Raw genomic sequence first — 26,077 nt, 5'->3', positions numbered from 1 at the left:
AGATCCTTTTTCAAATTTCTTGGCATTTGTGATACTTAAACTTGAAAAGCTGTAATTGTTTGGTGTGGAAATCTTTCCAAATTTTCATTTTTGAATCTGTGGAAATCTGATCATGGACCAGCTCAGACCTGCACCGTAATGCATGCCTTTGCTATGGTATCACCATGGCAACTTCACTTGCAAAATGTATGTTTTTTTGGTACTCACAGGCATTGGAAATTTGGAAATCTCTTGTATTTTCCCTGACTGAGGTACCGATACCAAATATTGAAAAAGAGTCCCCTTTTTATTCTTTGAACTTATTGAGTGAATGCTGACAACTGATTGTTGACTCAAAAAAATGAGTAGACGGTTGGCACAATTTTTGTTTCTGTTGGTTTCTCTGTGGAAAGCCCCAGTATGGGGTTTTTCCAGCAATAGTAAATGTACATAATGAGGTACTGTACAAGTTTTGCTGGTTCCCAAGCCAGCAAGTGACAGACATGTTTGTGTATCAGTCCTGATCTTCTGGCAAATTGAGGTCGGCCCGGCCCTGGTTTTGCAAACAGTTATTGTGTAGATTTGGAAGTCATTCAAAAAAGTCAAATTGATGTACGTACATGTAGATTGACTGCACTCGCGGAGTTTGTGTGGAACGGCCCTTTACAAGTCTTCATGTTGCATGCCTTCCTGATATTGCTAGGTTACTTTTCGTTTTCTGAAACTAGGTGGTGATTCTATGCGGGGGGCCAACACCGACACAACAGGCTGACAAGCTACATGTAGGCACAGACGGTCAAAAAGTATGGAATCGCAAAAGGTTGGATCTCTTTCCTCTTCAGTGTCATTTCCTTTTCAGTAGATTTTTTCTCTATATATCACAAACATTCACCAAAATATACACCAGTGTTTCATAAAGATCTTAGGAAAGGGTTTACACAGATGAAGGAATTATTATTGACAAATAGAAAGAATTCAAAGTAAGCTCAAGTTACTTACACACAAATGGGGGCTGTCCATGAAGTGCTTGCAGGCACAAACATGGTTTCTTATAGACCCCTTTCCCCTAGTATGCATAACATACAAAGCGATGCACTTACATGTTTTCAGTACTTTATGGACAGCCGCCTTGATTTAGAACAGCTGCATGATGCTTTGAACTACGGTAATCTTCACTTTCAGGTACAGGTACATGTATAGATAATGCAGTTTATAGGTTTTGATTTGTTTCTGTGTAGGCGTCGTTGTGACCTACGTGTACCTGTATGTCAAATTTTCCTTCTATAGGGCAAGTCCATCATGAAATAGTCTCTTTGTATGTAACTGCAAATTACACAAGGACCACAGACATGACAGAGGCCTGTATATAGTAAAACCATAGTAAAACCTGTTGTGGGTATCTCCATCAGGATGCCCAACGGTGTAATAAAAACCCACTGCAATCCATTAATGTCTTCATGGGTTGAACTTCTGTGACAGTTAGGACAATGTGCAAAATTGTGGACTCACCCAACACTTTCCAACAGCTAGCTCCTTGGAAACCTTGCATTCTTTTTGTAAACTGCAAGGTCATGACACACTTATTGTACATACATGTTTGTGAGCATGTGCTTGTCTTTATGAAACTTCCTCGATGCATACTGCGTGAAGTGTTGTCTATCATGTACAATGTATTTGTCATATTGTGGAGGGCTATTAAAACAGAATGAACGATAAGGAAGCAGAAGTACAATGTACTGGTAGGTACGGTGGGCCAACCAATCAATTTGGCATCCTTTGGAATCAACGAAAATCAGAATACTTCACCTTTTACACCTTTTACACAATGCACAACTTATACAAGAAGTTATAGGCTTACAGTACTTAGTCACCTGAGAAATATACATGAAATTAGCCATTTTAAATATACACATGTAGCAAACCAAAGGTGTCTTAAGTACTACCCAGACAAAAATTAATAATAATAATAATGGGTCTAAAGGGTACATGTATGCATCCATTGTTACTGGTGCGCAAGGCACTACATCATTATTACCCCTGCTCACCAGGCCTCTAATCATGTCTCAAAACCATCTCAGCTGTTTTGGAAGTATAAAGCTTAATACTGCCACACCAAACGCAAATTTACGGCTGTCGGCTCAGCAGTGTAAGATTTGAAAGTTTGCATGGTAGAGGCTAGACTAAGCGAAGGTTTATGGGTACATCATGTGGATTAAGTCTCTTCTATCCACCCAGTGAAATGCACCATCAATCGGCGAAAGAAAGACGGGTGGTAACAAGTGGGTTCTTGCATGCATTCTGCATGTTTGCAAAGACCATACATGCTACAATAAATTGGTTAAGCGTACTCAGCATGCTCCTCGTCAAATGTGCATACATGTACATGTATATACAGTACTTGCGCGCCTCACGGAGGGCCTATGCCGTGAGTACCAAAAAAAATGCCCTCTTTTGTTCCACTCGGTGCAGATAAGAGTGGTGGCTCTGAGAAGAACTGGTGAAAGGAGATGCCCAGAGCATCCTGGTGCAAACACTGAGGTCATACTCTCCTGTTCTTCTCCGAACTACCGGTACATGTGTGGTAATTCCAGTAATTAGGGGTCCATTTTTCTCGTATCCCTGTCACATCTGACATATGATTTTGTAAGCTCAGAACACATTTTCGAATTTCCAAGAGAGAGGAATTAATGCAAATTACCTGCCACACAACTTGTAATAATTTGAAAACAATTCCGTTGATATTGCCAACGTGCCATGTCAAACAACAAAGGTCAGATGTAACAGGGACACGAAAATGTCACACTTTTGCACCCCTAATTTCTGGAATTATGTACTTGCATCTCTGGTATGGAAGAGATTGATTCCACATGGTGTACCCGCAAACCTTCTCTCAGACCTCAGCAGCAGTAGGGAATATGGGCGGTTCATGATAGTCATGATAGTGCGCCGACAAGAGTTTGCAATGCGTTGGCCAATCACGATGTGCGAAATCTGTCGACCCAATGCACGCTTGGCCTTGGAAAGAGTCGACAGATTGTGATTGGCCAACGCATTGCAAAGTCGTGGAAGCGCACTATTGTGAATCACCCGTATTAATATCCAACTTCTCAATATGGCAAATGCTTTCGCATGTACCGTAGCTGGTCCCATCCACTCCGAATGGTAACGCAAGCAACGACGGGAGGCCAAGGGAAGAGCAGACGAACTACGGCACCCTGCGATGCTATGGGGAAAGTGACCTCGAGCAAAGCTCCGATGTCATTTACCTGACCATTGGGGATAAAAGTACTCCGAGATCAGACGAGGTATGTGTGTGTACAGTATTCCTCATTTTGATTTGATGCTGTTATTACAGGACTTAACCTGATAACACCAGGACGCTAAAACAACCTGCAATTACTTCATAAATATGGTACTTGATGTAAAAGGGACCTTGTTTTGCCACCTGTTTTCAAGTTACTCCATAGAACAAACAGTTCTTGCATTGTGGACTTCCACTTGTTTTCATCATTGGCAAACATGGGCATGGCTGTCAATTTTGTGTAAAGCAGTACTTAGTGTTTGTGGACACTGTGACTGCGGGTCGTGTAGATGTCTTTGTCAGTATTTTGTTTTAGGGGACATTATCCGAGTCAATTTCTTTTGAGACGCCCAGAATTTCAAGACATTGACCTGGGTAATCAGGAAGTCATCTTGGACATGTCCTTGAAAGCCTTGATGTCCTTGTTCTGCATGATTGCACTGGTACTGAAGTACAATTCCTGAACGTTTGTGAAAACCTGGAGCACCTTAGCAGCAATAGGCAGCTTGAAGACTGTGGATAGCCCATGAATTGCAGGCAACCCCCAGGTGTGTGTCTTTGAACACCATGTTTTTGGTCTTCGACGGGCCAGAAAGCATCAGCTGTGTGGAGGTTTTTCCTTGGATTTTCAGGGCACTTATAATTTCCGCAGAGTCAGTGAAGGTAGAGGTTTTTCCTTGGATTTTCAGGGCACGTTTAATTTCCTCAGTCAGTGAAAGTGGTGTATACATGTACATGTAGGTTTCTCTCAGGCTGTCTTGGGCTCTTTGGCAAGCTGAAGAACTTTGTAAGCCATTAAAATGATTTACCTTGACAGCAGGAAATGCCGAGGTTTCTTTGATATCAACAGAAGTAGCAAACTCCAACGGTAACTGTAAGAAGTAGCCGGAGAAGCAACAGCCAAAGTTATGGTCTAAAGAGACCTGAACGTCAATTTCTAGAAGGCACCTGGATAGTCGCAGGCAGCTTGTTTGGTACCTAGGGAAGTCGTGACATCTCTCTTGTACATCTACATGTACGCACAACAGATCGGCCAAAGCTGATGACAGCACATTCCAAGCACCGAGGTGTGATACAGAACCTCCAATGGCCAAAGCTGATGACAGCACATTCCAAGCACTTTGGTGGGATACGAAACCTCCAATGGCAATTCTGCACTCTCATTCTTTGGCTGGTTAGTTTTTCTCTCGTCACTGTTCCGAACAGTGTTTTCTTTCAACATATCTCAGCCAAACCAGGCTGACCAGACCCAAGGATTGCATGCATCCCAACATGATGAACGCTAGATCATAACTTCCAGTGCAGTCGTATATGAACCCTGTTCAAAATGAAAAATGAAATTGCCTCTAAAATTACTGTCTGCCATAAGGTAAACAATTTGAAGCATATGCAGAGTACAAAAGTTGCATAAAATTTTGAGAAGAATATTCCAGTAAAGCCCAACACTATTCGCCTACTCTGCGATGGGGAAAGCGTAACGAACTGTTACCCCAGTCAGTGTTTAAAGGTAGTGAACACCATTGATAAAATCCCCCAAATCAGACACCTGAAACATCTCACTTGAAAGAAAGTATACAACTGCCTCAATCAGTCTGTAAAATATTTCCGCCCAGAATGCTGGAGCATTCGAGAAAACAGACATTTTGTTCTCTGGAGCATTCGAGAAAACAGACATTTTGTTCTCTCTTTTTACGATGGTCATCTGACCATCATTTAGGAGTTGATTTCACTTTGCACTGCACATTCTTTAACAGGAGCCAATTTTCTTGTGTGTTGTGTGTGGGAGTGTGCATTAATGAATGGGTAAACCCAAAAGCAGCTTAAAAGTATGATAGTGACGGAAATCCCCCAAAGGCATCGTAAGCTGAAATTATAGGAAGCTGAGTGTAAGGTGTAAAGTGGAAAATAAATTGGATCAGCGTGAAGTTAAATTTTATTTAAGGAAAGGATTTTCTTAATGCGAAAACTTAGCGAATTCAAAATCATTCCTGGAGCATAATGATATGGTCCAAATGTGGTGGCTCCTGGTGAAAGGATTTTCTTCAACAAAGAGTATGATTTCCACACGTTAAACCTCCATGTTTATTCAGACTTTCATTGACGTTTAATCTGACATGAAAATGTGGTCATTATTAAGCACGATCACTCGCACACGTTTATTAGGCCTAGGCTTATTTGTTTCAGTGTTGCAGACGCAAGTCGATTGCATTCCTGGATGAAGTTTTTTCATGAATCGAGGATTCATTGTCACGGAGGGGCAAGGTAAATGCACCGATTACTCCAGTCCATTGAAAACTGCTCCTTTTTAAGGGAAAGAGAACCTCGCATGCCTGTTTCCCACCCTGCCCGGACCCTGCGGATGTTTTCGCTTACTACGAACTCCCTGGAATTCATAGATTTTATGCTAGATAAATTACAAGATCTGCCATTTAATTGTTGAAATTGCCACTCTGTTTTTCTTGATTTTTCACAAAGCAGGTGACTCAAACATGAAACTAGTAATCTTGTGGAATGTCCCGTAAGTTACAGTGAGCCAGCCAGTCTTGTGAAATAATGACCAAAAAACAATGGTGTCCACTCCCTTTAAGAAGCAAACTTTACATCTAAGTATTTGTCGCTAATGTGCTGTTCACATGCACATGTACATGTACGTATAAAATGTATCATAATTCTTGGTTATCACAGTAGCTGCCCCTAATAAAAGATTCTGAAACCCAGGTTCCAAGAATATGATCTTATACTGTTTCACCCATCTGAAGCAAGATATGAGACGGAGAGAACCCCTCGCTTTTTGTTGGTCATTGTTTCACTGGAATCTGAGGAATTCTTTTCAGACATCTTGGGGGATGTGCTAGGTCATAATAGTCTAGAGTGTATGTAGCGATTGGAAATGTTAGGGTACCCCTTGGTCTCATTTCTTGCTGGATATACATGTACGTGTAGTCTTAGGGATAGGTGTCACACATGTACAAAAATCTGGACTTGCAATGCCCTTATTTAGCCCACATACATGTACTGGTCGGTCATTGAAGCTACAAGCGGCCAAGCTACTGTGCTGATTACATCTATGTATATAAAGGCTTGCTCAACTTTGTTAACCAAAGCACTGCAAGTCCAGACTTTTTCAAATGATGTCCGTGGTCTCACCTGGCAGGAATCCTATCGCCACTTGCACAATGCCACAGCTCATTCCCAGCCAGCCAAAGGCACTGGCCAGCTGCTCCTTGCCCATGATCTCCTTGACAAGAACATCCCTGAGATTGTAACTGATGCAGATGGAAGGCAGCACCAGTATCCCGCAGGTCAGGATCTGCCAGTTCAGGTCCATCCACTGATCGATGAGCAAGCCCACGGTTGAGATGGACACGGTGGTTGCCAGCAGTGTCCGACAATCGATGTAGCCCTTGTCCACAAACGGGCCATGGACGACCTTGGCAATCAGTGCCACGGTGCCGGCAATGGTCAGGAACAGCGCCGCATCTTGCGGGGCCACGCCCTTATCTGTTAAGTGGGGGATGTAATATATGCGCCACAAGACGAACGTGTTCTGCAGGCTGCAGCTCAACAGGAGGATAACCCAGTAGTAAATGTTGAATAAGATGTCCGTGTTGAAGTCGGCGATGACTTCTTGGCACAGTGATGAGCAGTCCGTTTTGGACTGGCAGTTTTCTGCATTGTCGATGAAGTCTTTAGAGGTCAGCAGTAGGGAGGCCTCATCTGGAAGTCTTGCTGGTGCCTCGTCCGAAAGGGGCTGCGGGTTGCCCCGGAGGAGGGCGCCACATGCCGCGATGTGCATGAAGCCCGAGCCGATCAGCAGCATGGCGCCTCGCCAGCCGAAGCAGGTCAGCAGCAGGTGGACCAAGGGCGGTAGGATGATGTGGGCAAAGTTGGTGCCTGTCTGCGCGATCCCATTAGCGAGCACATACCTCTTGCTGAAGCAGAGGCCCACAAGGTTACGGGTTAGAACGCTGGATACTCCAATGCCAAGCCCTGGGGGGATGGTGACAGACAGGTGATATGAATGAAATACCTACATGCACATGTACGTGTACGACTGTGCCATACACTTGCCTTGGAAGGTACTGTACATACATGTACATGTATATTTTGCCATACAGAGGCATCATGCAATTGCTACAGTGCATCTGTTACAGGTGTTTCAGATAAAAGTTACACACTTTCAGTTAAAGGAACTTTCAGTTGAAGTTTGGCAACATTTCCCGGTTGCTGTGCCTAGCACAAAAAATTACATGGGTACACTCAAAGATTTCCATTGTAACCGGTATGTCACTAAGTTTAGCAAAGTTTTCCTACAAGGTTAGCATGCGTTTTTCTGTGCTTGCTGCTAACAGTCTCCATGAAATAGGTGGAGCCTCTCAGTTTAAGGTAAAATTGTGTGCTTAGCAGCACCATGAAATAGGGCTCAAGCTACATACACATAGAGCATTTATAAACACAGCTTGTCTCGCTATGTATTGCATACGAGACGGGTTTCACTTACCAACAAATATGACCAGAACGAGACCTATAAGGTAGACATTGTCTTCAACCGCTGAACCCAGCATGAACCCGGCCCCCGTCATGAAACCACATATCATAATGATTTTGCGAGAGCCAAAACGTTTCCGAAGGGGAGCTGCTAGTGGCCCTGCACATGTAGATCAAAAAGATTAACAAAATGAAAGACACATACCGGGTACCAACAATGCCAGAGTGAGGTTATTGTCATTAATACTGTTCACTTACAGCATGTACATGTACATTATCCCTTGACTTTGCCTACGGTACATGTGCTGGTATATGTTTGTACGTACATGTATGGTAGGAACTTCCATAAATCTTCCAGGAAAACAGTCACGATTTCCTCACACTTCAGTTCTTTCTTTGACTTTACACTCTTCAAGGGGCATTCAGCTCCACTCCCAATAAATACATTTATAAGACTTTTATAAGAGAGAGAGAAAATGTTGGTGACAAACTTTCAACATTGTGCCCATCACACATGCAAAGACGACGCATGCGTTTCCGACAGATATTGATTAATTGTGCAGCTTGGGCATCCCATACCAAACACTGCATGAACAGCAGTACTCACCGGGCTGTAGGGACTACACAAAGTATTGAAATACGTACACTTTACATGTATGGTTTGGGGTCAAAACATTATGGAGACGGACTTGTGTCCCCACAACTCAGTCTGCACTTTCCTAACCAAAAATTGTCCCCCTAACACAGGAAAGGCCTGGGCCTTGGCACGCACATTGTGAGTTCTCTCCAATAGGATACGTATGTACATGTACATGTACAACACGCCGTCCCTTGTTTCTGGACAGAGTAGATACGCTGTGAACGTACATGTATCCAAAACTGTTGTACAACCTGAACCATGGCTTTTGAAGATGGGAGGAGGCTAGTGCTAGAAAGATTATTGAAACTGGGTCAAAAGACAAATAATGAGGCAGCCAGGATTGTGGGGAAAGCAAAGAACCGAGGAGGATGACTCATCCAGATAATGGCATGAAATAAATGTCCTACATGTAGCTGTAACATGTACAAATAATGTTTATAAGTGCAGTGGTAAGAAAATTTTCATGAGTTGAAAGATATAATGTTCCATTCAACTCGGCTTCGCCTTGTTGAACATGTTGAATGGAACATTCCATCTTTCAACTCCTGAAAATTTTCTAACCATTGCACGAGTGAAAAAACGTTCATTATTTGTTTTATATCGACTGTCTATGGATGCTTGTCATTTTTGATTTATCTTTAAATAAATTTCCAACAGTTGTTATTCTCCCCAGGTTTCGATCAGCGCTGCATGTTAACCGTGTTGTTCTCGCGCTGCGTGTTGCGCTCACTCTGCATTTTGAGGAACGAGGTCATGTACAAGTACTGTATGTTGTGGAAAGAAGGATGATCCCTACCGTTGTCTATTTTTTACCATCCGCTCATGGGCGAATGGTACCTGACGCAGCATGAATGGCATGACTAATGAATGCCATGTGATGCATGCTGCTCCAATCAAGTGAGGGTTCTGTATGGCACTTATTTAAACCTTAGTAATGCTGAAGAAATGTGAAGGATGACTTGCATAAGATTGTTGAAACTACATGTAGTACTACAAATGTACCGGTGTGCTCTTATTCACTGAAAGTATTGCACTATAATTGCAGACATTTTATCCAGTAGGAGTAAAACTTGAAGGGCAGATGGTTTGGGACAGTTTGAAACAGATACATGTACATGTATGCAGTATTAAAGGTACATGTACTGTACATGTTATTCAAAATGAGTAAACTACCGGTACACAGGTACAATGTACACCGTACATGTACATGTAATATGTACCTGAATGTACATGTATAAATTTACATGTATGTGTTACAAAAGGAAGGGGAGGGCTTTGGTTTCACCAGAGGTGTTAGTCTATTTTGAACTATCAGTATGAATTTCCATGAGAATGTTTGATTTATAAATGTGCATGACATGTACATGTATGTACATGTACATGTACACATGTAATGTACGGTACATGTAGGTAGCATGAAAGACTTTGAATTTGAATGGGTGATCTTTGAATTTACTCTGGTCATAGGCAGTCAGTTCACTAGCAGTCACATTACATGTAGGTTGTACATGTACACAAACCGTACTTATTCATGGAGCAGACTTTGACACTTGTCAAGAGAAGATCAACTAATACACAAAAGTCTCAAAAGACTGCAGGAATAAATAATGCCAATTTTTTGGGGGGAGGGGAGTCGATTCTTACCGGTAATATCGCACGCTGCATCCACTATGGTCGCTATCCACCCCAGAATCCAGGTTTGCGTGCAGAGCTGCGTCCGCAGACTCGGCAGGAGGATGGATAAAGTCTGCAGCATGCCGTCCCAAGAAAACCAGCACATCCAGGCGGCCAGCACAGCAAACCAGCGGTACACACCGCTGTACTCGTCGATGGATGCGCGCCGAGCCACCCCCTTCTTCTGAGTCTTCTTGTCATGCTTGTGCACCATATTGTCAGAGTTCCTCGTGTCTGTCTTCTTGCTCTCTGGCAAAAGCATTGCTGGAAGCGTAAGTCATGCTACCCGGTGGTACATGCCCCAGTTTCCTCTTTCTTGAAGTGCATGTATGTACGATGTATGTTTGTTTACGGGAGGTGCAGTACAACACATGGACGTGCTCTCATTATCGCAGCATTGAGAATGTCTTCATCACTGACTAAGCACGTAGGGAAGAAGACGTACACAGATGCACACCTACAGTGCACTTCTAAAATTTGGTGGAGATCTTTTGATGTAGTGCATATGGTCAACTGTTACATGATGAATCCACAGATCTTGCTGGTACATTGATCTGTTGATACATGTACAGTGTAGGCCTACATTGTACATAAAGTGTATTGCATGGACATGGTAGTGGAATGTGCACAGTACGGAAGCACTACTGTTGGCTATACCCTGTGTTTTTTCACATAAAGTTATATGTCAATTGCCTATTTTATGGGATTACCCTCATTTCCTCTCTCACCAATTACATACGTGTACATATGTAACTATTAGAGCTGGACTCAAGCGCTGCTCAATAATGGATTGAATTAGAAAATTTTATGAGCACTTTGTGGCTAATAAAAGGAGGACTTTCTACAGGTTTATAACTTAGTGCCTGAACTGGCATGTACTTGTATGTACATGTACGTAGTACAGCATGACATGGCAGTCCATGGGCCAGGCATGGAGGAAGGACACAGAAGGAGTTTCAACTGCCCGGCTACCGGTACATATATAAGATACATGTATCTGAGCAATTACTGCTTTTTGGCATGCTCAGTATGTCCATAGCCAGAGCGCAGCAAATGCATGCTACGCACCACCTGTTTCACAATGATAAGCCCCCTTTGTACCCCATGATCATCGCCTCAATTTTTCGCTGGCAATTTGCATTCTTAAAACTTTGTGTACTGCAGTATACATCAAGGAAACATTGCGTACATGGAAAAGTTCAAAATCTAAAAACAAAATTTTTACAACAGCAAAAGTAAATCTAATGTCAGATGTTTTTCTTCTCTTTCCTGTTAAGATACTTGTAAGTTGTACCGTACATGTAGTTAATGACGAATAAAGAAACGACGACATATTCCGGTATTGCTAGGATATTTACTGGCCCCACTTGCCCGACAAAGCTGCAGGCAGTAATCAGGCATATTTGGAATGTTTAAAAAATTGGTATTGTGTGTCTGACTGGGTGGCGATGATCATGGAGCAGTTGATATGCCAGAATTGTAACTCCTTCTGCGTCCTTCCTCCACGGAGCAGGGTACATGTACATGTGACAGTCTGCATGCACCTGTTTTAGAAGAAAGAATTTTTTAAGTGTACTTTTCACATGTGTTTGGGAAATCATTTTGACATGTTCAGTATTAAAGTAAGAGATACATGTAACAAGTGGACTGCTGTTTCAATGAATCGGTCATTTTTTTAAGAGTGGTTTTTGCCATTACACCAACATAGCATGTATATTCATAACAGCGTATGCTCAATGTTTTGGTCCTAGAGTTTACTTTGGTGGGACTTGAACCCAGGATCTCCTGCTTAAACACTATAGCAGACATCTGAAACTAGTGCAGACATCTTTTCTGCAAGCTCTCAAGCATACAGTGTTATACTGTACATGTACATCGTACATGTAACTATACATGTACATGTATCAGTAACTCCCCAATGCAAAGCACATCTTGGAATACATGTACGGTAGGTTGCAGTACCCATTGCCACATCTGACTCTGACCAGCTAGCCAAGCCCAGCAAGCTCAATGGTTGAGTGGTTAAGACGTTTGCACTTATAGTAGGCTGGAGGTCATAGGTTTGAGTCCCACCCGAGAAAGCCCTGTGAATATTTTCACAAGCTCCCGGACAAATTGAAACACTGAGCATACAGTGTTACCAGTATGAATATACATCAGTGTAAAGGGCAAAACCGATTACTAAACAAATTCACATGTCTCCGACGCAAGGTAGATGTACCACATCTTGGAATGAATCATTCTAAGACATTGGTTGATTGAAGGAGGTTGTAACTTTTCTCTTTAGCACATGTATGCATTGCATACGAAACTTTGCAGCACAGTAACCATAGTTGGACATGCCGTTGCACTTTTATTCATAGTCTTTACCATCAGCTTCAATTATTTTGACTGTGAATTTAATTTGAAGTTGTTTTGCTCGTACTTGAAGTGAGCATGGCTCCACAAAATTTCCTGCCGCAGTAAGAGGGTTATCGCCCGCCCGTCTAGATGCACCACACGATTTACGAAAAAAAAGTGGCATGCACTGGTGCATGTACATGTACATGTAGACCAAAAACCTACATTCACCAGGAAAAACCTACATGTACATGCACCATCATTTTGCGAATATCGGTTGCGCAAAGGACTGTATATACATGTAGCAATTTAAGGATTGTAAGCCAAAGATAAGGTTAGATGTGTAGGCCTACATGTATTATGAATCTGCTGCAAGGAATGGGAGAAAGAAATAACACGTTCAGACATTATCTGGTCAAGAATTCAACCAACTTTATTCTTATTCTCACTTATTGGTACCGGTAAATGTATGCAGGAAATGAGTATTTTGGTGGCTAGAAAGTTACATGCAGGTTGTGCATGCTCAGTAAAAAAGCTACGTACACAAGTGTAGCGAAATAGTGGGGTGGTTAGAGCGCCCTCTTTAATTATTTGCAGTTAAGCATTTATATCCCATAATCATAACCCGCGCATGGGTATATAAGGAATGCGCGCGAGCTACTCGCGGTCTTTCCTGTCTTTCTGTTGTTCGGTCATATTTGTGCGTGACGAGTTCGTACTGCTGCTTGGTTTGGCTGTCAGAGCAGAACGCTGTGCTGGAGAGTGATTACTGGGCACTAGGTTAGTGCGACTTCATTCAGTTATTGTAATTAGTCCTGATGAGCACTCACATCTCTTTTATGGTCATCTTTTTTGTAATTCAGCAGTAAACAGTGCAAGTCAAGACGTAGGTGGTGTAAACAATTTGCAAATCCACAAGCCGCCTAATTAGGAGTTGCCTATTTAGGAGTCTCCTGTTTAAGAGAGTGCCAATATTAAAATAATCAACCAATCAAATTTGAAGCCAACCAGAGTCTTTATTGAGTTCGTCCAGGAAATCCCCCAGTACCAGTAACCCACGGTACCGGCCCCCTTTCTGCCAGCCCCCAAGACCAGACCCGTGGGTGCAACTTGTTAGGCTTCGGCGCCTGGCGGTAGACTGCCTCCAAACGGACCTGCCCCCCTGGTCGCCTCTACAGCCGCTCGTCGGGTCGACCAAAGGCACGCCCGAGGCTCCGTCGCTGGAGACCGCTACACAAGCAAAACTCTACATGCACTGGTGCATGCGGGCACCGGGTAAATCCAACCCTGATCACGCACTGCGATATATAGACACTGTTTGCCAGCTTCCCAGACGTGATTACTTGACTAACAGTGTGCACAGTGTTGTGAACTGTCCATAATTCTTAAGAATACAAGTAGCTGACTGTAGATATTGTTTCATTGATTAAGGCAAGTTTTATAGCAGTTTTTGGTACATTTACATGTACATGTAGCATTGATCCCCATGCAATCAGCACAAAGAAAATTGACCAGAAAAAAATTGCAACCTACTGACCCCACATGTACATGTATTTTTTAGATGCATGTAATCCAAAGCAGAACTGTTTCTTTCCCCGAGACATTTGGACTTTGCATTATATGCCATCTTCCCTGCAAAATGTATATTTTACACAAAGCAGCAACAGTTTTCAATTGAGAATCATTAGCACACTATCTGATCACTTCTCAGGAAGTTTGTTCCGATTACCTATTTCAGTGACCAGAAATTTGTATTCTTGCCCATATATTTGATAAAGTTCGTTACATTTAGTGTGTTGCAGTGTGCTATCCCACTAAGGCTGAATGTACAAATTGGCTTTGTTTTCAATGTTGAAGCATTTATTGAGAAATAGCCAAGACAGATTAGCCATTGCGATCGTTTCAGTGAGCATCCAGTGGCTTGCGTGCTTTGATAAAGCACAGGCTGGCTGAAACACATTTCCAGTGTCTCATGGAATTGAGACTCCATCCCCTAATTATGTTGGTTGAATGGCTACAGTCTTCACTTGTGTTTGCACAGCACTGTGAATAATTCAACATTTTGAGAGTCCCAACTTTTCCTTATATGGGCTTATTGTGTTCTTTGGGACCTCACTCAGTACCACTTTATGACCACCTGTGAGAGGTACACAGCATAACACTGGCGGCGGAACCATTTTCAAAGTGGGAGAGGGAGGAGGCAAGTTGCGAGACCATCAGGCATCAGCCATTAATTGACAGGCTCATCCATTAAGCCTTACCCCATTTATAGACCTGCAAAACATTGGGGGGGAATGAACATGAAGTAAAAGCGTTAAGAACAAAATCATGAGATTTTTTTTATCTTCATTAAATTGTTTTGACTTTCTTTGAATACTCAAAATACACGTACATTCAATTGTCAGCATCCATTTTCCTGATGCCTGGAGCCAATTAAAGAGCGGCCGGGTGTGAAAGCCTTATGGACGCCTCATCGGTGAACATTTATCAATGCACATTTTACATGTAGATTTCCCATTTGCACTGGAAACTTGTATTATGATTTCTTGGAACTTCCAGGAAGGAAGTCGTGGCTTTTCAGAGTCCTGCATTTCCGACCCAGCGAAAAGAGCTGAGCTGTCAGCTAAGCGAGCTGGCCTCTCCAAGCCCCATCAATGGTTGCAAATTTTGGTAAGCACACTGTACGTAACGCGGTGTACATCTACAGTATGTGAGGGTGTTTTACATGAAAGGAACTGTGACCGCAACAGATAAATTTAACAAAAAAGTTCAGAAAATAGTTGAACCCTCTATTAATATCATAGTGTACAGAAATGCAGCGCAATCATGCAGATAATGAAAAACCAATCCATTCATCATGCATCAGTCCAGGCTGGTGGTCGCCACCCATTATTTACAAAAGGGGGGTGCACCCCAAATGGTGGTTAAATACAAACAGGCAAGAGGGGATGGTAAAAGTACGGTAAGATGAGAGGCCTATTTGATTTGGTCTTTTTCATTTCTCTTCCTGAAAAGCCTGTAAAACCCCTCTGAAAATTTGGTTTAAGATCCACCCTTGCAAGTTGGGCTTTTTAATAATTTCTACCTTTAAAGTTAAACTGATTATATTGACTACATGTGTGTATACAATTTTTTAAAAAGCAGAGCAAAAGAAAAGTTACCGATCTCTCACTCTTGCCCCTCTCCCTAAACAAAAATTGCAGTGGCGGGGGGGGATGTCTGCCTCTGGACTTACTTCATTGAGAAACAAAGTTCTTTTTCCACCGTTTATGCTCTCCAGATTGGTTGGCAGCCTGTTGTCCAGTTGATGCCTTACCAAGACGGCAGTACCTTGCAGCTGAAGATGCTGTGGAAGGTTGTCAATTTCCTCTACCCTGCCCTGATAGTGGCTTTACTGCTGACAGCATTCTTCTTGCAGTATGCCTCGTGTTACATGATCAATACTGAATCCTCCCAAAAGGTAAAATCGAAATAAGTTTCTCGGACATTCTGTGTCTGAAAAGGGCATTAAAATTGAGGCCAGAAATGTGCTCGCCTTGTCACAAACTTGCCCTTAGTATACATGTAATTTCAGTAAAAAATCCCTGACTTTTTAAACTGGCAGGATACATGTACTACAAGTAACCTTTATACATCATTGCTTACATGTATTTTAAAACTCAGGACAGAATCACAGAGCAATATTTGCAATGGCAGCGGAATTACATGTATTTTCAAAGTGGGGTGGGGGCCATTTGTGAGCCCATCAGGCATCAGCCTTTGGTAGACCTTCTGAAATGGGGGATTACCCCCAAGTCAAAAAGGAAGGGGGGAGGCCAGGAAGGCAGTGGCCCTTCTAGCTCCATCTCTCCCCCCCCTATTGCTAGTGAATATTTGCTATGTACAGTTCCGGTACCTGGCACTGGATGATGGCCACAGGAAGTCTAAATTTGCGTGACAATAAGTCTCCACTGATTTACAAGATGTATTTTTGGGTTGGGGAGATGTTAATTATATATAACAGGTTTTGCCCTTACCCAACGTATATCAATGAGCACTGTATGCTCAGTGCTTGTCAGAGAGCTTGCGAAAAAACCTCACAAGCTTACTCGGGTGGGACTCGAACCCACGACCTCCATACAGTGCTTATTGATATACGTTGGGTAAGGGCAAAACCTGTTATATATAATTAACATCTCCCCCAACCCAAAATTACATCTTGTAAATAGTTCGCGGTACCCGCTGCTTCATTTGACTCGGACCGGCCAGCCGACCCCGGCAAGCTCGGTGGTCGAGTGGTCAAGACATCTGCACTAGTAGGCAGGAGGTCGTGGGTTCGAGTCCCACCTGAGTAAGCTTGTGAGGTTTTTTCGCAAGCTCTCAGACAAGCACTGAGCATACAGTGCTTATTGATATACGTTGGGTAAGGGCAAAACCTGTTATATATAAGTCTCCACTGACTTATTTTAGCCTCTGTGGTTTGTATAAGCTCAAAGGGAATCACTCCAGTGTGGGTAGGAGTAACACCTGGTAATGCATGCAGAATTCTCCACATTGTGCTTGAACACCCTCCAAGTTACTGCATAGAAATATCTGTGCATGTTTACACCTTTTCTGACATGAAGGGGTTACAATGTCATCGTCCTTGGGCTCCAGATTTGTTTTTATCTCGTCAGGCTTTTATACACAAGCACTTCCCATATACATGTATACCGGATACTGACACTACCTGCAGGTCCATAATGCTCAAACGAAATGTAAAAGTATGTTTATGCTTGGGTGGAAGTGTGATGGTTCTCTTGCAAAATAGGACTCTTTGTGGACATACATGTAGATGTACTCCAAATTGGGAGGGTAAATGTGGAAAGGTTTGATTGACAGTTGGTCTATTACTGTGGTGCTGGCTAAGTGTCTGGCTGGGGCTTAATAGTGTCTAGGGCTGGTTTATATTCGTCTGTTCATCACCTGTTTATGGAATGTGTATTGAATTTTTCTTAGAATTGCTCGTTGTGCATGTTTAAACTCTTCTTCAGTGTATGAAAATTGTTCAAAATCTTTTGGGGGAAAGTGAACTGTTAAGTGCACTTTTTTGGAACATTCAAAATTGACCAGTCTCTTCCTAGAACTGTCAGTGTGATATAAATCCAGGAAGACACTGTTCAGTCTGCATGTTTTCATGTTCAAATTTTGTACCCCAGATTTGCTCTTTGAAAACATTCCTGAGAAAAGTTTGCTCACCAGCTAATTGCAACAGCATTGAATTGCCAAAGTAACTGAAAATCTTCTATAGTGAAATGAAAAAACCAACGAGCAATTATTTGTGCACAAATCAAATGGAACATTGGGGTTTCATGCCTCAGATTACATCAGTGTTTTGCTCCTGAATGTGGAAATTCACAGTAGCATAAAAAAACCCAGAAAGTCTCCAAAATGCAGATAAAAATAGTCAAATAAAAATTGAAAATGAGGTTTATGAACACAAAGTGCAATAAGCCTTTTGTGAGTTAAATTTGAATAAAATCTGGTACACTGAGTTTAATGCACATAAACATAACAATTTGAATTCTCCCTACTACAGACACTGTTGCTATACATGTACTGGGATCTAATAACTGGGGTAAGCTTTTGCATGGCAACCACCAGCTCTGGAATGGACTGGTTCCTTTGTGCCCTTCTTATCCATTGAAAACAGTGTAATGGTGCAAAACATCTCTTATGTACTGTACATGTAACTAAGCAAAAGATTGCCCTGAATCACGAGGTACATTGTATAACAACAGTGTCTTTAGCATGGAGAATTCAAATTGGTCACATGAATTTACATGTATAGAACTCATTGTACCAGATTGTATCCAAATTTAACTCATAAGGCTTAGTTTTGTGAGTGGAAGACTTTCCATGTACATATATGTTCACCCTGCGCTGCCAGTGTGTCAATTAAGTTAAAGCATGGGATTGTATGGAGTGGTGCATGACAGGGTTAGCCACAATCCGGTCCTGTCTCTTACGACTATGGCTTTGAATTTTGATCAAAAGAGGCAGCGGTGAAGAGCCGCAGCCAGTGTTCGATACTTGTGAATGCCGTTGTCTCACGTGGAGACACCGCACCGCATGTTGCCAACATAGAGTGCAACGTAAACCGTTGAAAATATTTCTTGTAGGGTTTTCCTGAAGATTAACATGCACTCCACCTATGTATGTATTGGCAAACATCGTCATTTAATGTCCCCAGAAGCCAGTACCAATCCCTAATATCATAAACTGATTTGTATTGACACCATTAAACTATACTGAATTCTACACTATTCAAATATCAACTGAACTTTTGGTTAGGTGATGAATTGCTGTGATGAATTGCTGTGACAGAATAAAATCACAGCGTTTAAGTTTGTGAATCTGGCTTTAAAACACTTTTGCAAGCTAATGACCATCGATATCACGGTGGCCATTAGTTCAGCAGGATTTCACATTCTTTTAAAAACCCCGGTTGCAAAAATGACACTAGAATTTTTCTACAGGAGGAGAGGAAGTTTCACTACTTGAAAAAGGCTACTGCATATTTGATAACATACATTGTAAGATCATTGAATAACAAAACAATTTCATCAGACGTCTTGTTTCCATCACAAAAACTTGCTGGCGATCAACGATAAGCAAACTAAGCTGAGGAAGGAAGCATATGTTTGTATGGTCCCTTTAAGGGGATAAAGTGTGATTAAGCAATTTTAACTTCTCGAGGTGTGGAACTGTTGTCATTTGCACAGTTCCTTTCAACAGCATTTTCCAATTTATGTTCTCTTTTATTTCAACACTTCCTTTTCCTTTGATAGAAAAACTTCAGTGACTCTATGCGAAGGTACTGCTTATCACAGGAAATCCAGCCACCATCCATCCTTCCTCTGAGGTGTCAGAAGTCGGTGGTGGGTGTCTACATCCTGCCAGGCATGCTGAACCTGGTCTTCTACCTGTACACGCTTGTTCTCAACCGATTCATGGAGGGCGAGCAACTGCCAGCAATGATAGAGAAGGTGATGAGGGACCAAGGCGTGTCCGTTGACGGGGCTGCCTCCACTGAAATTCCTGCATGAACTGTTTCAAATGTTATGAGAGTTGTGTCTTGTTGAAGATTGTGTGCTGAATGCCACAAAAAACATCTGGCTAAAGACTAGGCTTGTTCTGTGCTGTATAAGTAACATAATGGCAGGTAGCCATCGTTCCCAAAAATAGAGTGTGATGTAATGTTGAGGATGTTCTCTCTGTTGTGAGATGCACTCATTCTTTAGTGTGTAAACTGTGAGCATCATGAAAGATATGTGAAATCAGAGATCAGAATGCCCGAAATGCCAAGAAAAAATGAACTTTCTTCAAATTATGATACTGTACATGTTGGGATTTGTGCGACTTAGCAATTTCGACATGCTCAGCATTCACAGCTATCGACAACAGCACAAGAAATCAATACAATAGCTTTGAGATACTTCAACCAGTTCCAAATTATTGGAAAAAGGAGGAATTCTTGCCATTGTGTTGGCACTGTTTCAAAAAGTTTGAATAATTTGGTCGGGGAACCAGTCTTACATGTACAGACTCTAGAGGTCTGAGGACAAAAATTACAATGTGCAGGGATCATGATAATGATAAAAATATGGATGAGAATAGAACACTCATATGGGAATATTTCCTTCATATTTGATATTTCCATCAAATTATAGGTCAGAGCCCTCTCACATTGCTGAAGCCTGTTTATGTCTTTGTGCATGTTCTCTATGATTTCCAATGCATTTGACAGCTTTCTTACTTGCAAAATGTGCTCAGCAGGTTATTCTTTTGCTTGATCATGGTTTATCATGAAAATGATAAATTGTCCAATGAATGAGTGTGGGGTTTGATGTAATTTGACAAGTCCGTGTTTCCAAAGGGAATGAATTTTGAAAAGACCTTCCCTCGTCTCATCTGAGACCTAAAACATATGCACTGTGATAATTTTTTATTGCATAGCACAAAAGGCGTCAGTAAGTTACTGTCATTCCAGCAGCATTCCCCTGACGGCTTGATATTTTTGCCATGCGTTGAGTTCTCTGCAGTCCATTCTTCCTCTGTGTTATTGTGGTGGCTTTAATTGGAAAATGATTTGTTTTAAAATAAAAATTAAGAATCAGCCAACAGGTAGAGTTTGTTCCCTCCATTTTGATGGCAAAACTGAATAACATCTTTATTACAATATGAAAGTCTCGGGTCTGTCATTCAAACTACAGCTATGCATGCTTGTTGACAAGTACACGTACAATATAACTTTTTTGGGTTGCTTGCATAGATTTCTAACCAAGGAGGAAATACTGGTCACAGACTTTCCCCGTTTGATTAATGCGTTTTTATGTCTCACATAGGCTGTTACTGGTGTGTGTTTAACCCCTTCGCTACGGAGGACTGCTACTACTGCAACATTTTGTGAGGATTAGTGTATACCACACATACGGTCTAGTCACCATGCAGCTGCTGGTTCAATGGGGCCTGCTGATGGACAAAGCCCTCCATTCATGGCATGCCACAGCCAAGCAGTCGATGTCAAAATAATCCTGACGTGAAGGGGTTAAAAACTACATGTATATGATCGTGTTTTTTATTCTTTTGCCTCTGGTTTTTTTGTTCTGTCTTTCCATGACCTTTCTTTGAGCTACTTCTTTCTTTTCCCCCATTTAGGTGTCCCTGCAGTGCTCATCCAGATATTTCGTCGGGTACCGGTCACATAGTGGGCTGGTGAAGTCGTTGGCTAGGTTCTACTACCTCGGCATACTGTGGATGTTCCTGGCCTGCGGGTTACCAGTCCTATTCACAGTTTCTGAGTACATGACCCTGGATGGCATCTACTTTACCTTTCTGCAGATGTGGTGAGCCAGACAAGTTCCAAGTGCCCCAGTTTGGATGATAAAAATTTGGTTCCAATATTATGACTGCTGTGATCTTGATTTTCAGCCACACCTTTTGGCTACAGTTTCTAACCCCAGATGAGGAAGTCCAGATGAAGGAAGGCCCTCAGAGAATCGATAAATGATACATGTGGCATGCAGTGCACAAGAAATTTTACCTCTGAAGTTTTAGCATCAAAAACAGAAAATATTTGACGATTGTTTTTATGACTTCAGGATTCAAGTACTTAGTGTAAAATACCAAGTTTGGGGCCAAATCCAAGTATGATATGAGATGGAATACTTTGTCTCTTTTGCACTGAAAATGGAGTACTAGGCCAAGTACTGACTAGTAGTACTTTAGTTGTAATCCAAGTACCAATTAGTTCTTTAGTTGTACTCCAGTACAAGTATGAGTACTCGGACATTGATAATTCTCTTCCGCAGCCATGTAGGAAACATCGTGTTGACAGTGTTGATGACAGCAGGCTTTGTCATATTGTACCTGTCCTACACAGCCATGCTGACCAACTACACCACCCAGAGCCAGCTCATGATCTACCTACTGCTGGGCCTGTCTGAGAGGATAGAGGATGCCAGCATCCGCTTGCCGGACACGGCAATATCGGTGAGCTCCTTGCACTCAATCTCCTCAGCCGGGGCTCTGCTTTAGCCAGCATTTTTGCCAGTTGAAACTTTCAAATTTGACTAGAGTTGGAAACTATGACATTCAGAAAGTTCAGAGACAGTGTGCCTCTTTCCAAATGGAGATGAAATGTACAGGTTTTGGGATAAAAATCAAGATTGCCTCAAGAGTATTTGAAAGTTTATTGAAGCAAATTGAAAAGTAGGAAATGTTCAGTGCATGGTTACTGTATCAGCAAGCAGGGCAAGTGGGGTAGAGCATGGCTTGGCATTCTTCAATTGAAGGACTGTTGCATGGTCGTGTGTATGTGTAGCAAATTGTTGTAATTGTAGACATGGAAAAAAAAATTATTATAAAGTTGTATTGTGCCTGTCTGCCTGTCACAATTTATTTGCTTTTAAATGGTGTGAACCTGCGCACAGTTTTTTTTTTTCATTTTTTCGCTCGTCAGGAAAACTCCTGTGTTTGATGATTACTCATAGATGTCCTCGTGAATGTTTAATTTCTGTAGTAAACTATCCACAGGGCCTTGTCCATTTCAAGATTAAATTCCAGAAATCAGTGATGTGTAAGTGCACGCATGGTACAAATAGACATGGGCAACGTGCTTTACGCACATGCTCATGGGCACGGAGAATGCATTGCAGCACCTGACTCAAGGACACTGTACTAAAATCCCCAATTAAAATCCCTCATCTTGTCGATATTGGTAGTCAGCAATCTTATGACCAAGCAGTACCATGTACGTCATGCCCAGGTTTGACAACATTTATCCATCACGTCAGTTACTGGCCCTTCTACATATACACGCGTAGTGGTAATTTTACTTGATGTGACCGGTCATTTTTATGCCTTCCACTCTGCCAGATGGTGAATGAAGCGGCCAAACTGCTCAAGGTTGTCAATGGTCACACTGCTTCCTGCATGTCGCTCCTCATTGTCATCTTGGGCTTGGATGCTGTCCTCTGTATGTTTTTTCTTGTGCTCATTGTGTAGGAACCAGTAGCGCTTTCCATGCACACTGTACTTTTGTTTCCGTTATTTTTGCAATCATGTCCACTGCACAAGATTGGTTCCCATGATGTTATTTTTGACCGTGTAGTGCAGCACTCTCTGGAGTCCCCAAGTGAACATTAATGTGAGTTGGTTCAGTTGTACCTGTGTACATGCACTAAGGCTGTGTTTATTTTGGCTGAACACTTTGAATGTACGTGAGGCCGGTTCATAATTGATGCAAACGTGAACACAAATGCAAAATTGTGGTGGCAGATCAAACATTTGTTCTTCGAGTTTACAAAAGATGGACACAAAGCTACACATTCATTTCAAGTATGAACAGGCTTAAGGAAGGAATATGAGAATTCCAACGCATTTATAAGTTGATGAGAAAAGTAAAGTTGGCAAAAGGACTTGAACTTAGAATAAGACTTTAAGGCAAAGTCCTCTGGACATTTTTCAGCAAGTTTTTTACATATTTAATTTCCTGCCTGCTTCCCAAAGCCTGTTTACTCAAAACAAATCAGACCCTGCTGTCTTGATAGTCAAGTTGAAGCCCTGAGCCACTGTAATGTAACTTGAGGGGACCCCAAGAAGTACTGGACTACAGTTAAGTAATGCTGCTAATACATGTACAACTTGGCACGATGAATCAGAACAGTCTGTCTTCTTTTTCTGTTTCATTATTCAGAGCAATGCAGATGCATGTAAGGCAGCTCTAACATTTTCTTGAAAATAGATGTACACTGGGTTCAGACCTGGCCTGTAAAGACTTCATGTTCCAAAACCTATTGCTTGAGATACATGTGCATGTATGTGGGAAGACCATGTTGCTTAGGTGAAGTAACTTTAAATGTGCGTTCATTACCAGTGTTCATTGTACATTACTTGAGAAAAACTGAAGAGTTTTCCTTGTCAGCTGTTCACACACAAAGCTTTAAAACACATTTTTGTGAAAGGATTTCTATATGGACAAATCTTGCTTAAAGGTCTTGTCAGCAAACGTGAACATTTGAAGACAGGTTGATTATGTACAGCACAGTGTGCAAGATGTTAAAAGTGAAGTTGAAAAGTGGCACAGTAGTCTAACTGGGGAACATTTTGTAGAGGGGGAGGCACTAGGGACTCTCAGTTTCTGGGCATTGAATGGGTTTGGTGGTCGACCCATCTCCAATTTGTTTTTAGGGGGAGGACTTGTGCTGCCATGCCCCCCCATTACGCCACTGAGGTGACATTTGGGGAGCCTGTTCTTGAAAAAAATCACATCTCATTGATTATACACTCAATGGAGAATGGATTACTTCTAGTGCAGTGGCATTTGTGCACATGGGCTTGGCTGTTGGATGAGAATCATTTGTTGTTGGTCTAGTAGCATACACACACAGTCTCTGTACAGGAATTGTTGATGCCGTGGCTTGGCACGCTATGCCATACCTCCGTCATTTATGCACAGTACAGGGCCCATGGAATATCCAAATGTAATGTACCATGTTGAACATCAGTTTGCCATGGCGATGGATCTACATGTACATCACACAATGAGTAGTCAGCCAAAATGCCCTACCGGCCAAAACCTTTGGGAACGGTTCATTGCTTTTGGAGCAGACCCGTTACCTTGGTAACTGACAGTAGGTGACTTGTTCACCTTTTGCACCAAAACACAGGCCTGGCTGTTTAAAAGGAGATTTATTTTCCTACGGAGGTTTTCTATTTATTCAGCTTCTCTCTGTGACCCCTCCCTCTCCCACACAGTTGTTCTTGCAGTATCCAGTGGTACGCTAAGCAGGTTAGAACCTGTCATGTCAGCATCATACCTAACAGGAGCAGTTGTTGCTGTCGTCTTCATAGCCATCAGCCTCACGCAGGTAACAGATTCCAGACTCATGTGTGGAGTTGACAGTTGATGAAATTCAGTGTTTAAGAAAAAATAGATTTCACTCCAAAAGAGTCGGGGGGGGGCAAGGGGCAGATTCCACCCCCTTAACATTTTTTCCTTTATTGCTGCAGTACTTTTTGTTCCATGAGTCGAGTATTTAGGAGTTTTCTTAGTAACTCTTTGCAGTAATTATGACACCAATTACGTGAAAATGCAACATTTTCCAAGACGTGTACTCACATGTACTTTTCCATTGGCCTTGGACTTCAAGCGATCTTAACAGCAAAGCGTTAGATTTACAATGTTTGGGTAAGAAGTGCCTTTATATGCATGCCAAGTTAAAATTGGGCAATTGGACAGCCAAGTTATTGGTGGACAGAATCTGCCCCCCCCAGCTGTGAGAGGTCTAAAATAACCCCGCTCTTTTAATGATAAACATTTGGTCAGCCGTTCTTCACTAATGTCAATCAGGAAGCATACTTGGTGCTTTCAGAAAGTTTACTCTTAATAAAGGTCTCAGTAAGCACGGCCAGCATGAAGGGTGCTACTTTGTAATGAATAAGCCAGAAAGAGGGTTTATGCAGGTATTGTAACCTCTTGTGAACATGTGGGAGTGCTCACTTGATCATGTTGCAATGTGCTGGACATAATGGGATTGTCATGAATACCATGGTATCATCCAGTCTGGTATGCATTGGACCTTGTTCCTTTTAAACTTTAGGAGCAGATGCAGGTAGGGCATTGTCCGATAGTATTTCCTGATATTTGCCTGGATGGATCCGGGCATACCCGTGCATGTACATGTATTTGTCAATGGGATGTGAGCAAAATAAAATCAACCCTTAAAAAAATCATACGACAAGAAAAAACTGTCGGCCAAATGGCATTATTTTTGTTCTGTGCTGGTCATTTTGTTGTCCAAGCAGACTTGTGTGTGTTGGCACACACCTGCTGTGTTGTCACATCAGTGAAAAGAGTCATTGTTCTTATGAATGTTCCAGAGACATAGTGCACACTAGTTTTTTTTCTTTTTTGGACTGTCATCTTCCACCCTACAGGCCGGGAGGGTGACTGCTGCCTGTAACCAGCTGAAACGTCTGGGTCACGAGGTGAGGGCCAGACCGTTGGGCTATCACGAGATGTCACGGGATGCATTGGACTCATTTCTGCTGTACCTTACGACACTAAACATCAAGGTGAAGAAATGGCAATCTAGGAATTCCCTGACCTGTAACAATGAAATTACCAACTG

The 26,077-nt window shown here is 42.1% G+C and overlaps 2 protein-coding genes across 3 annotated transcripts in view; one reads left to right on the top strand and one right to left on the bottom strand.

The window, feature by feature from the left end:
- The window catches only part of LOC110986987 (uncharacterized), a 46,241-nt gene that overhangs the window by 3,165 nt on the left and 16,999 nt on the right, over positions 1–26,077 (top strand). The window contains exons 2-11 of one of the 2 annotated variants that reach the window (XM_022249359.2): positions 708–799; positions 3,120–3,284; positions 14,982–15,092; positions 15,703–15,882; positions 19,232–19,429; positions 21,102–21,289; positions 21,755–21,935; positions 22,821–22,920; positions 24,702–24,814; positions 25,884–26,021. In XM_022249359.2, the coding sequence (XP_022105051.2) occupies positions 785–799; positions 3,120–3,284; positions 14,982–15,092; positions 15,703–15,882; positions 19,232–19,429; positions 21,102–21,289; positions 21,755–21,935; positions 22,821–22,920; positions 24,702–24,814; positions 25,884–26,021 (1,389 nt within the window). In that variant the 5' untranslated portion in view covers positions 708–784. The remainder of the gene's footprint in view (positions 1–707; positions 800–3,119; positions 3,285–14,981; positions 15,093–15,702; positions 15,883–19,231; positions 19,430–21,101; positions 21,290–21,754; positions 21,936–22,820; positions 22,921–24,701; positions 24,815–25,883; positions 26,022–26,077) is intronic. The other variant, XM_087145297.1, reaches the window with a different exon arrangement.
- Positions 3,660–7,895, bottom strand: LOC147796760 (monocarboxylate transporter 12-B-like). Its single transcript, XM_087145422.1, has 3 exons — positions 7,782–7,895; positions 6,428–7,270; positions 3,660–3,793 (listed from the first exon to the last, which is right to left on the bottom strand). The coding sequence occupies exons 1-3, from the start codon at positions 7,876–7,878 to the stop codon at positions 3,660–3,662; spliced, it is 1,074 nt and encodes a 357-aa protein (XP_087001548.1). The 5' UTR covers positions 7,879–7,895.

This window comes from Acanthaster planci, linkage group LG14 (assembly GCF_054643075.1).
Source record: "Acanthaster planci isolate LZ-2023a linkage group LG14, COTS_SCS, whole genome shotgun sequence".
Taxonomy (NCBI): Eukaryota; Metazoa; Echinodermata; class Asteroidea; order Valvatida; family Acanthasteridae; genus Acanthaster; species Acanthaster planci.
The sequence above is the reverse complement of the archived record's forward strand: the minus strand, read 5'-3'. Positions and strand labels throughout refer to the sequence as shown.

Coding starts and splice junctions, on each gene's coding strand:
- LOC147796760 (XM_087145422.1), bottom strand. CDS start 7,878: ATGATATGTGGTTTCATGACGGGGGCCGGGTTCATGCTGGGTTCAGCG. Junction 7,271..7,781: donor CGTTCTGGTCATATTTGTTG/GTAAGTGAAACC, acceptor CCATCCCCCCAG/GGCTTGGCATTGGAGTATCC. Junction 3,794..6,427: donor GGCGATAGGATTCCTGCCAG/GTGAGACCACGG, acceptor GGCTATCCACAG/TCTTCAAGCTGCCTATTGCT.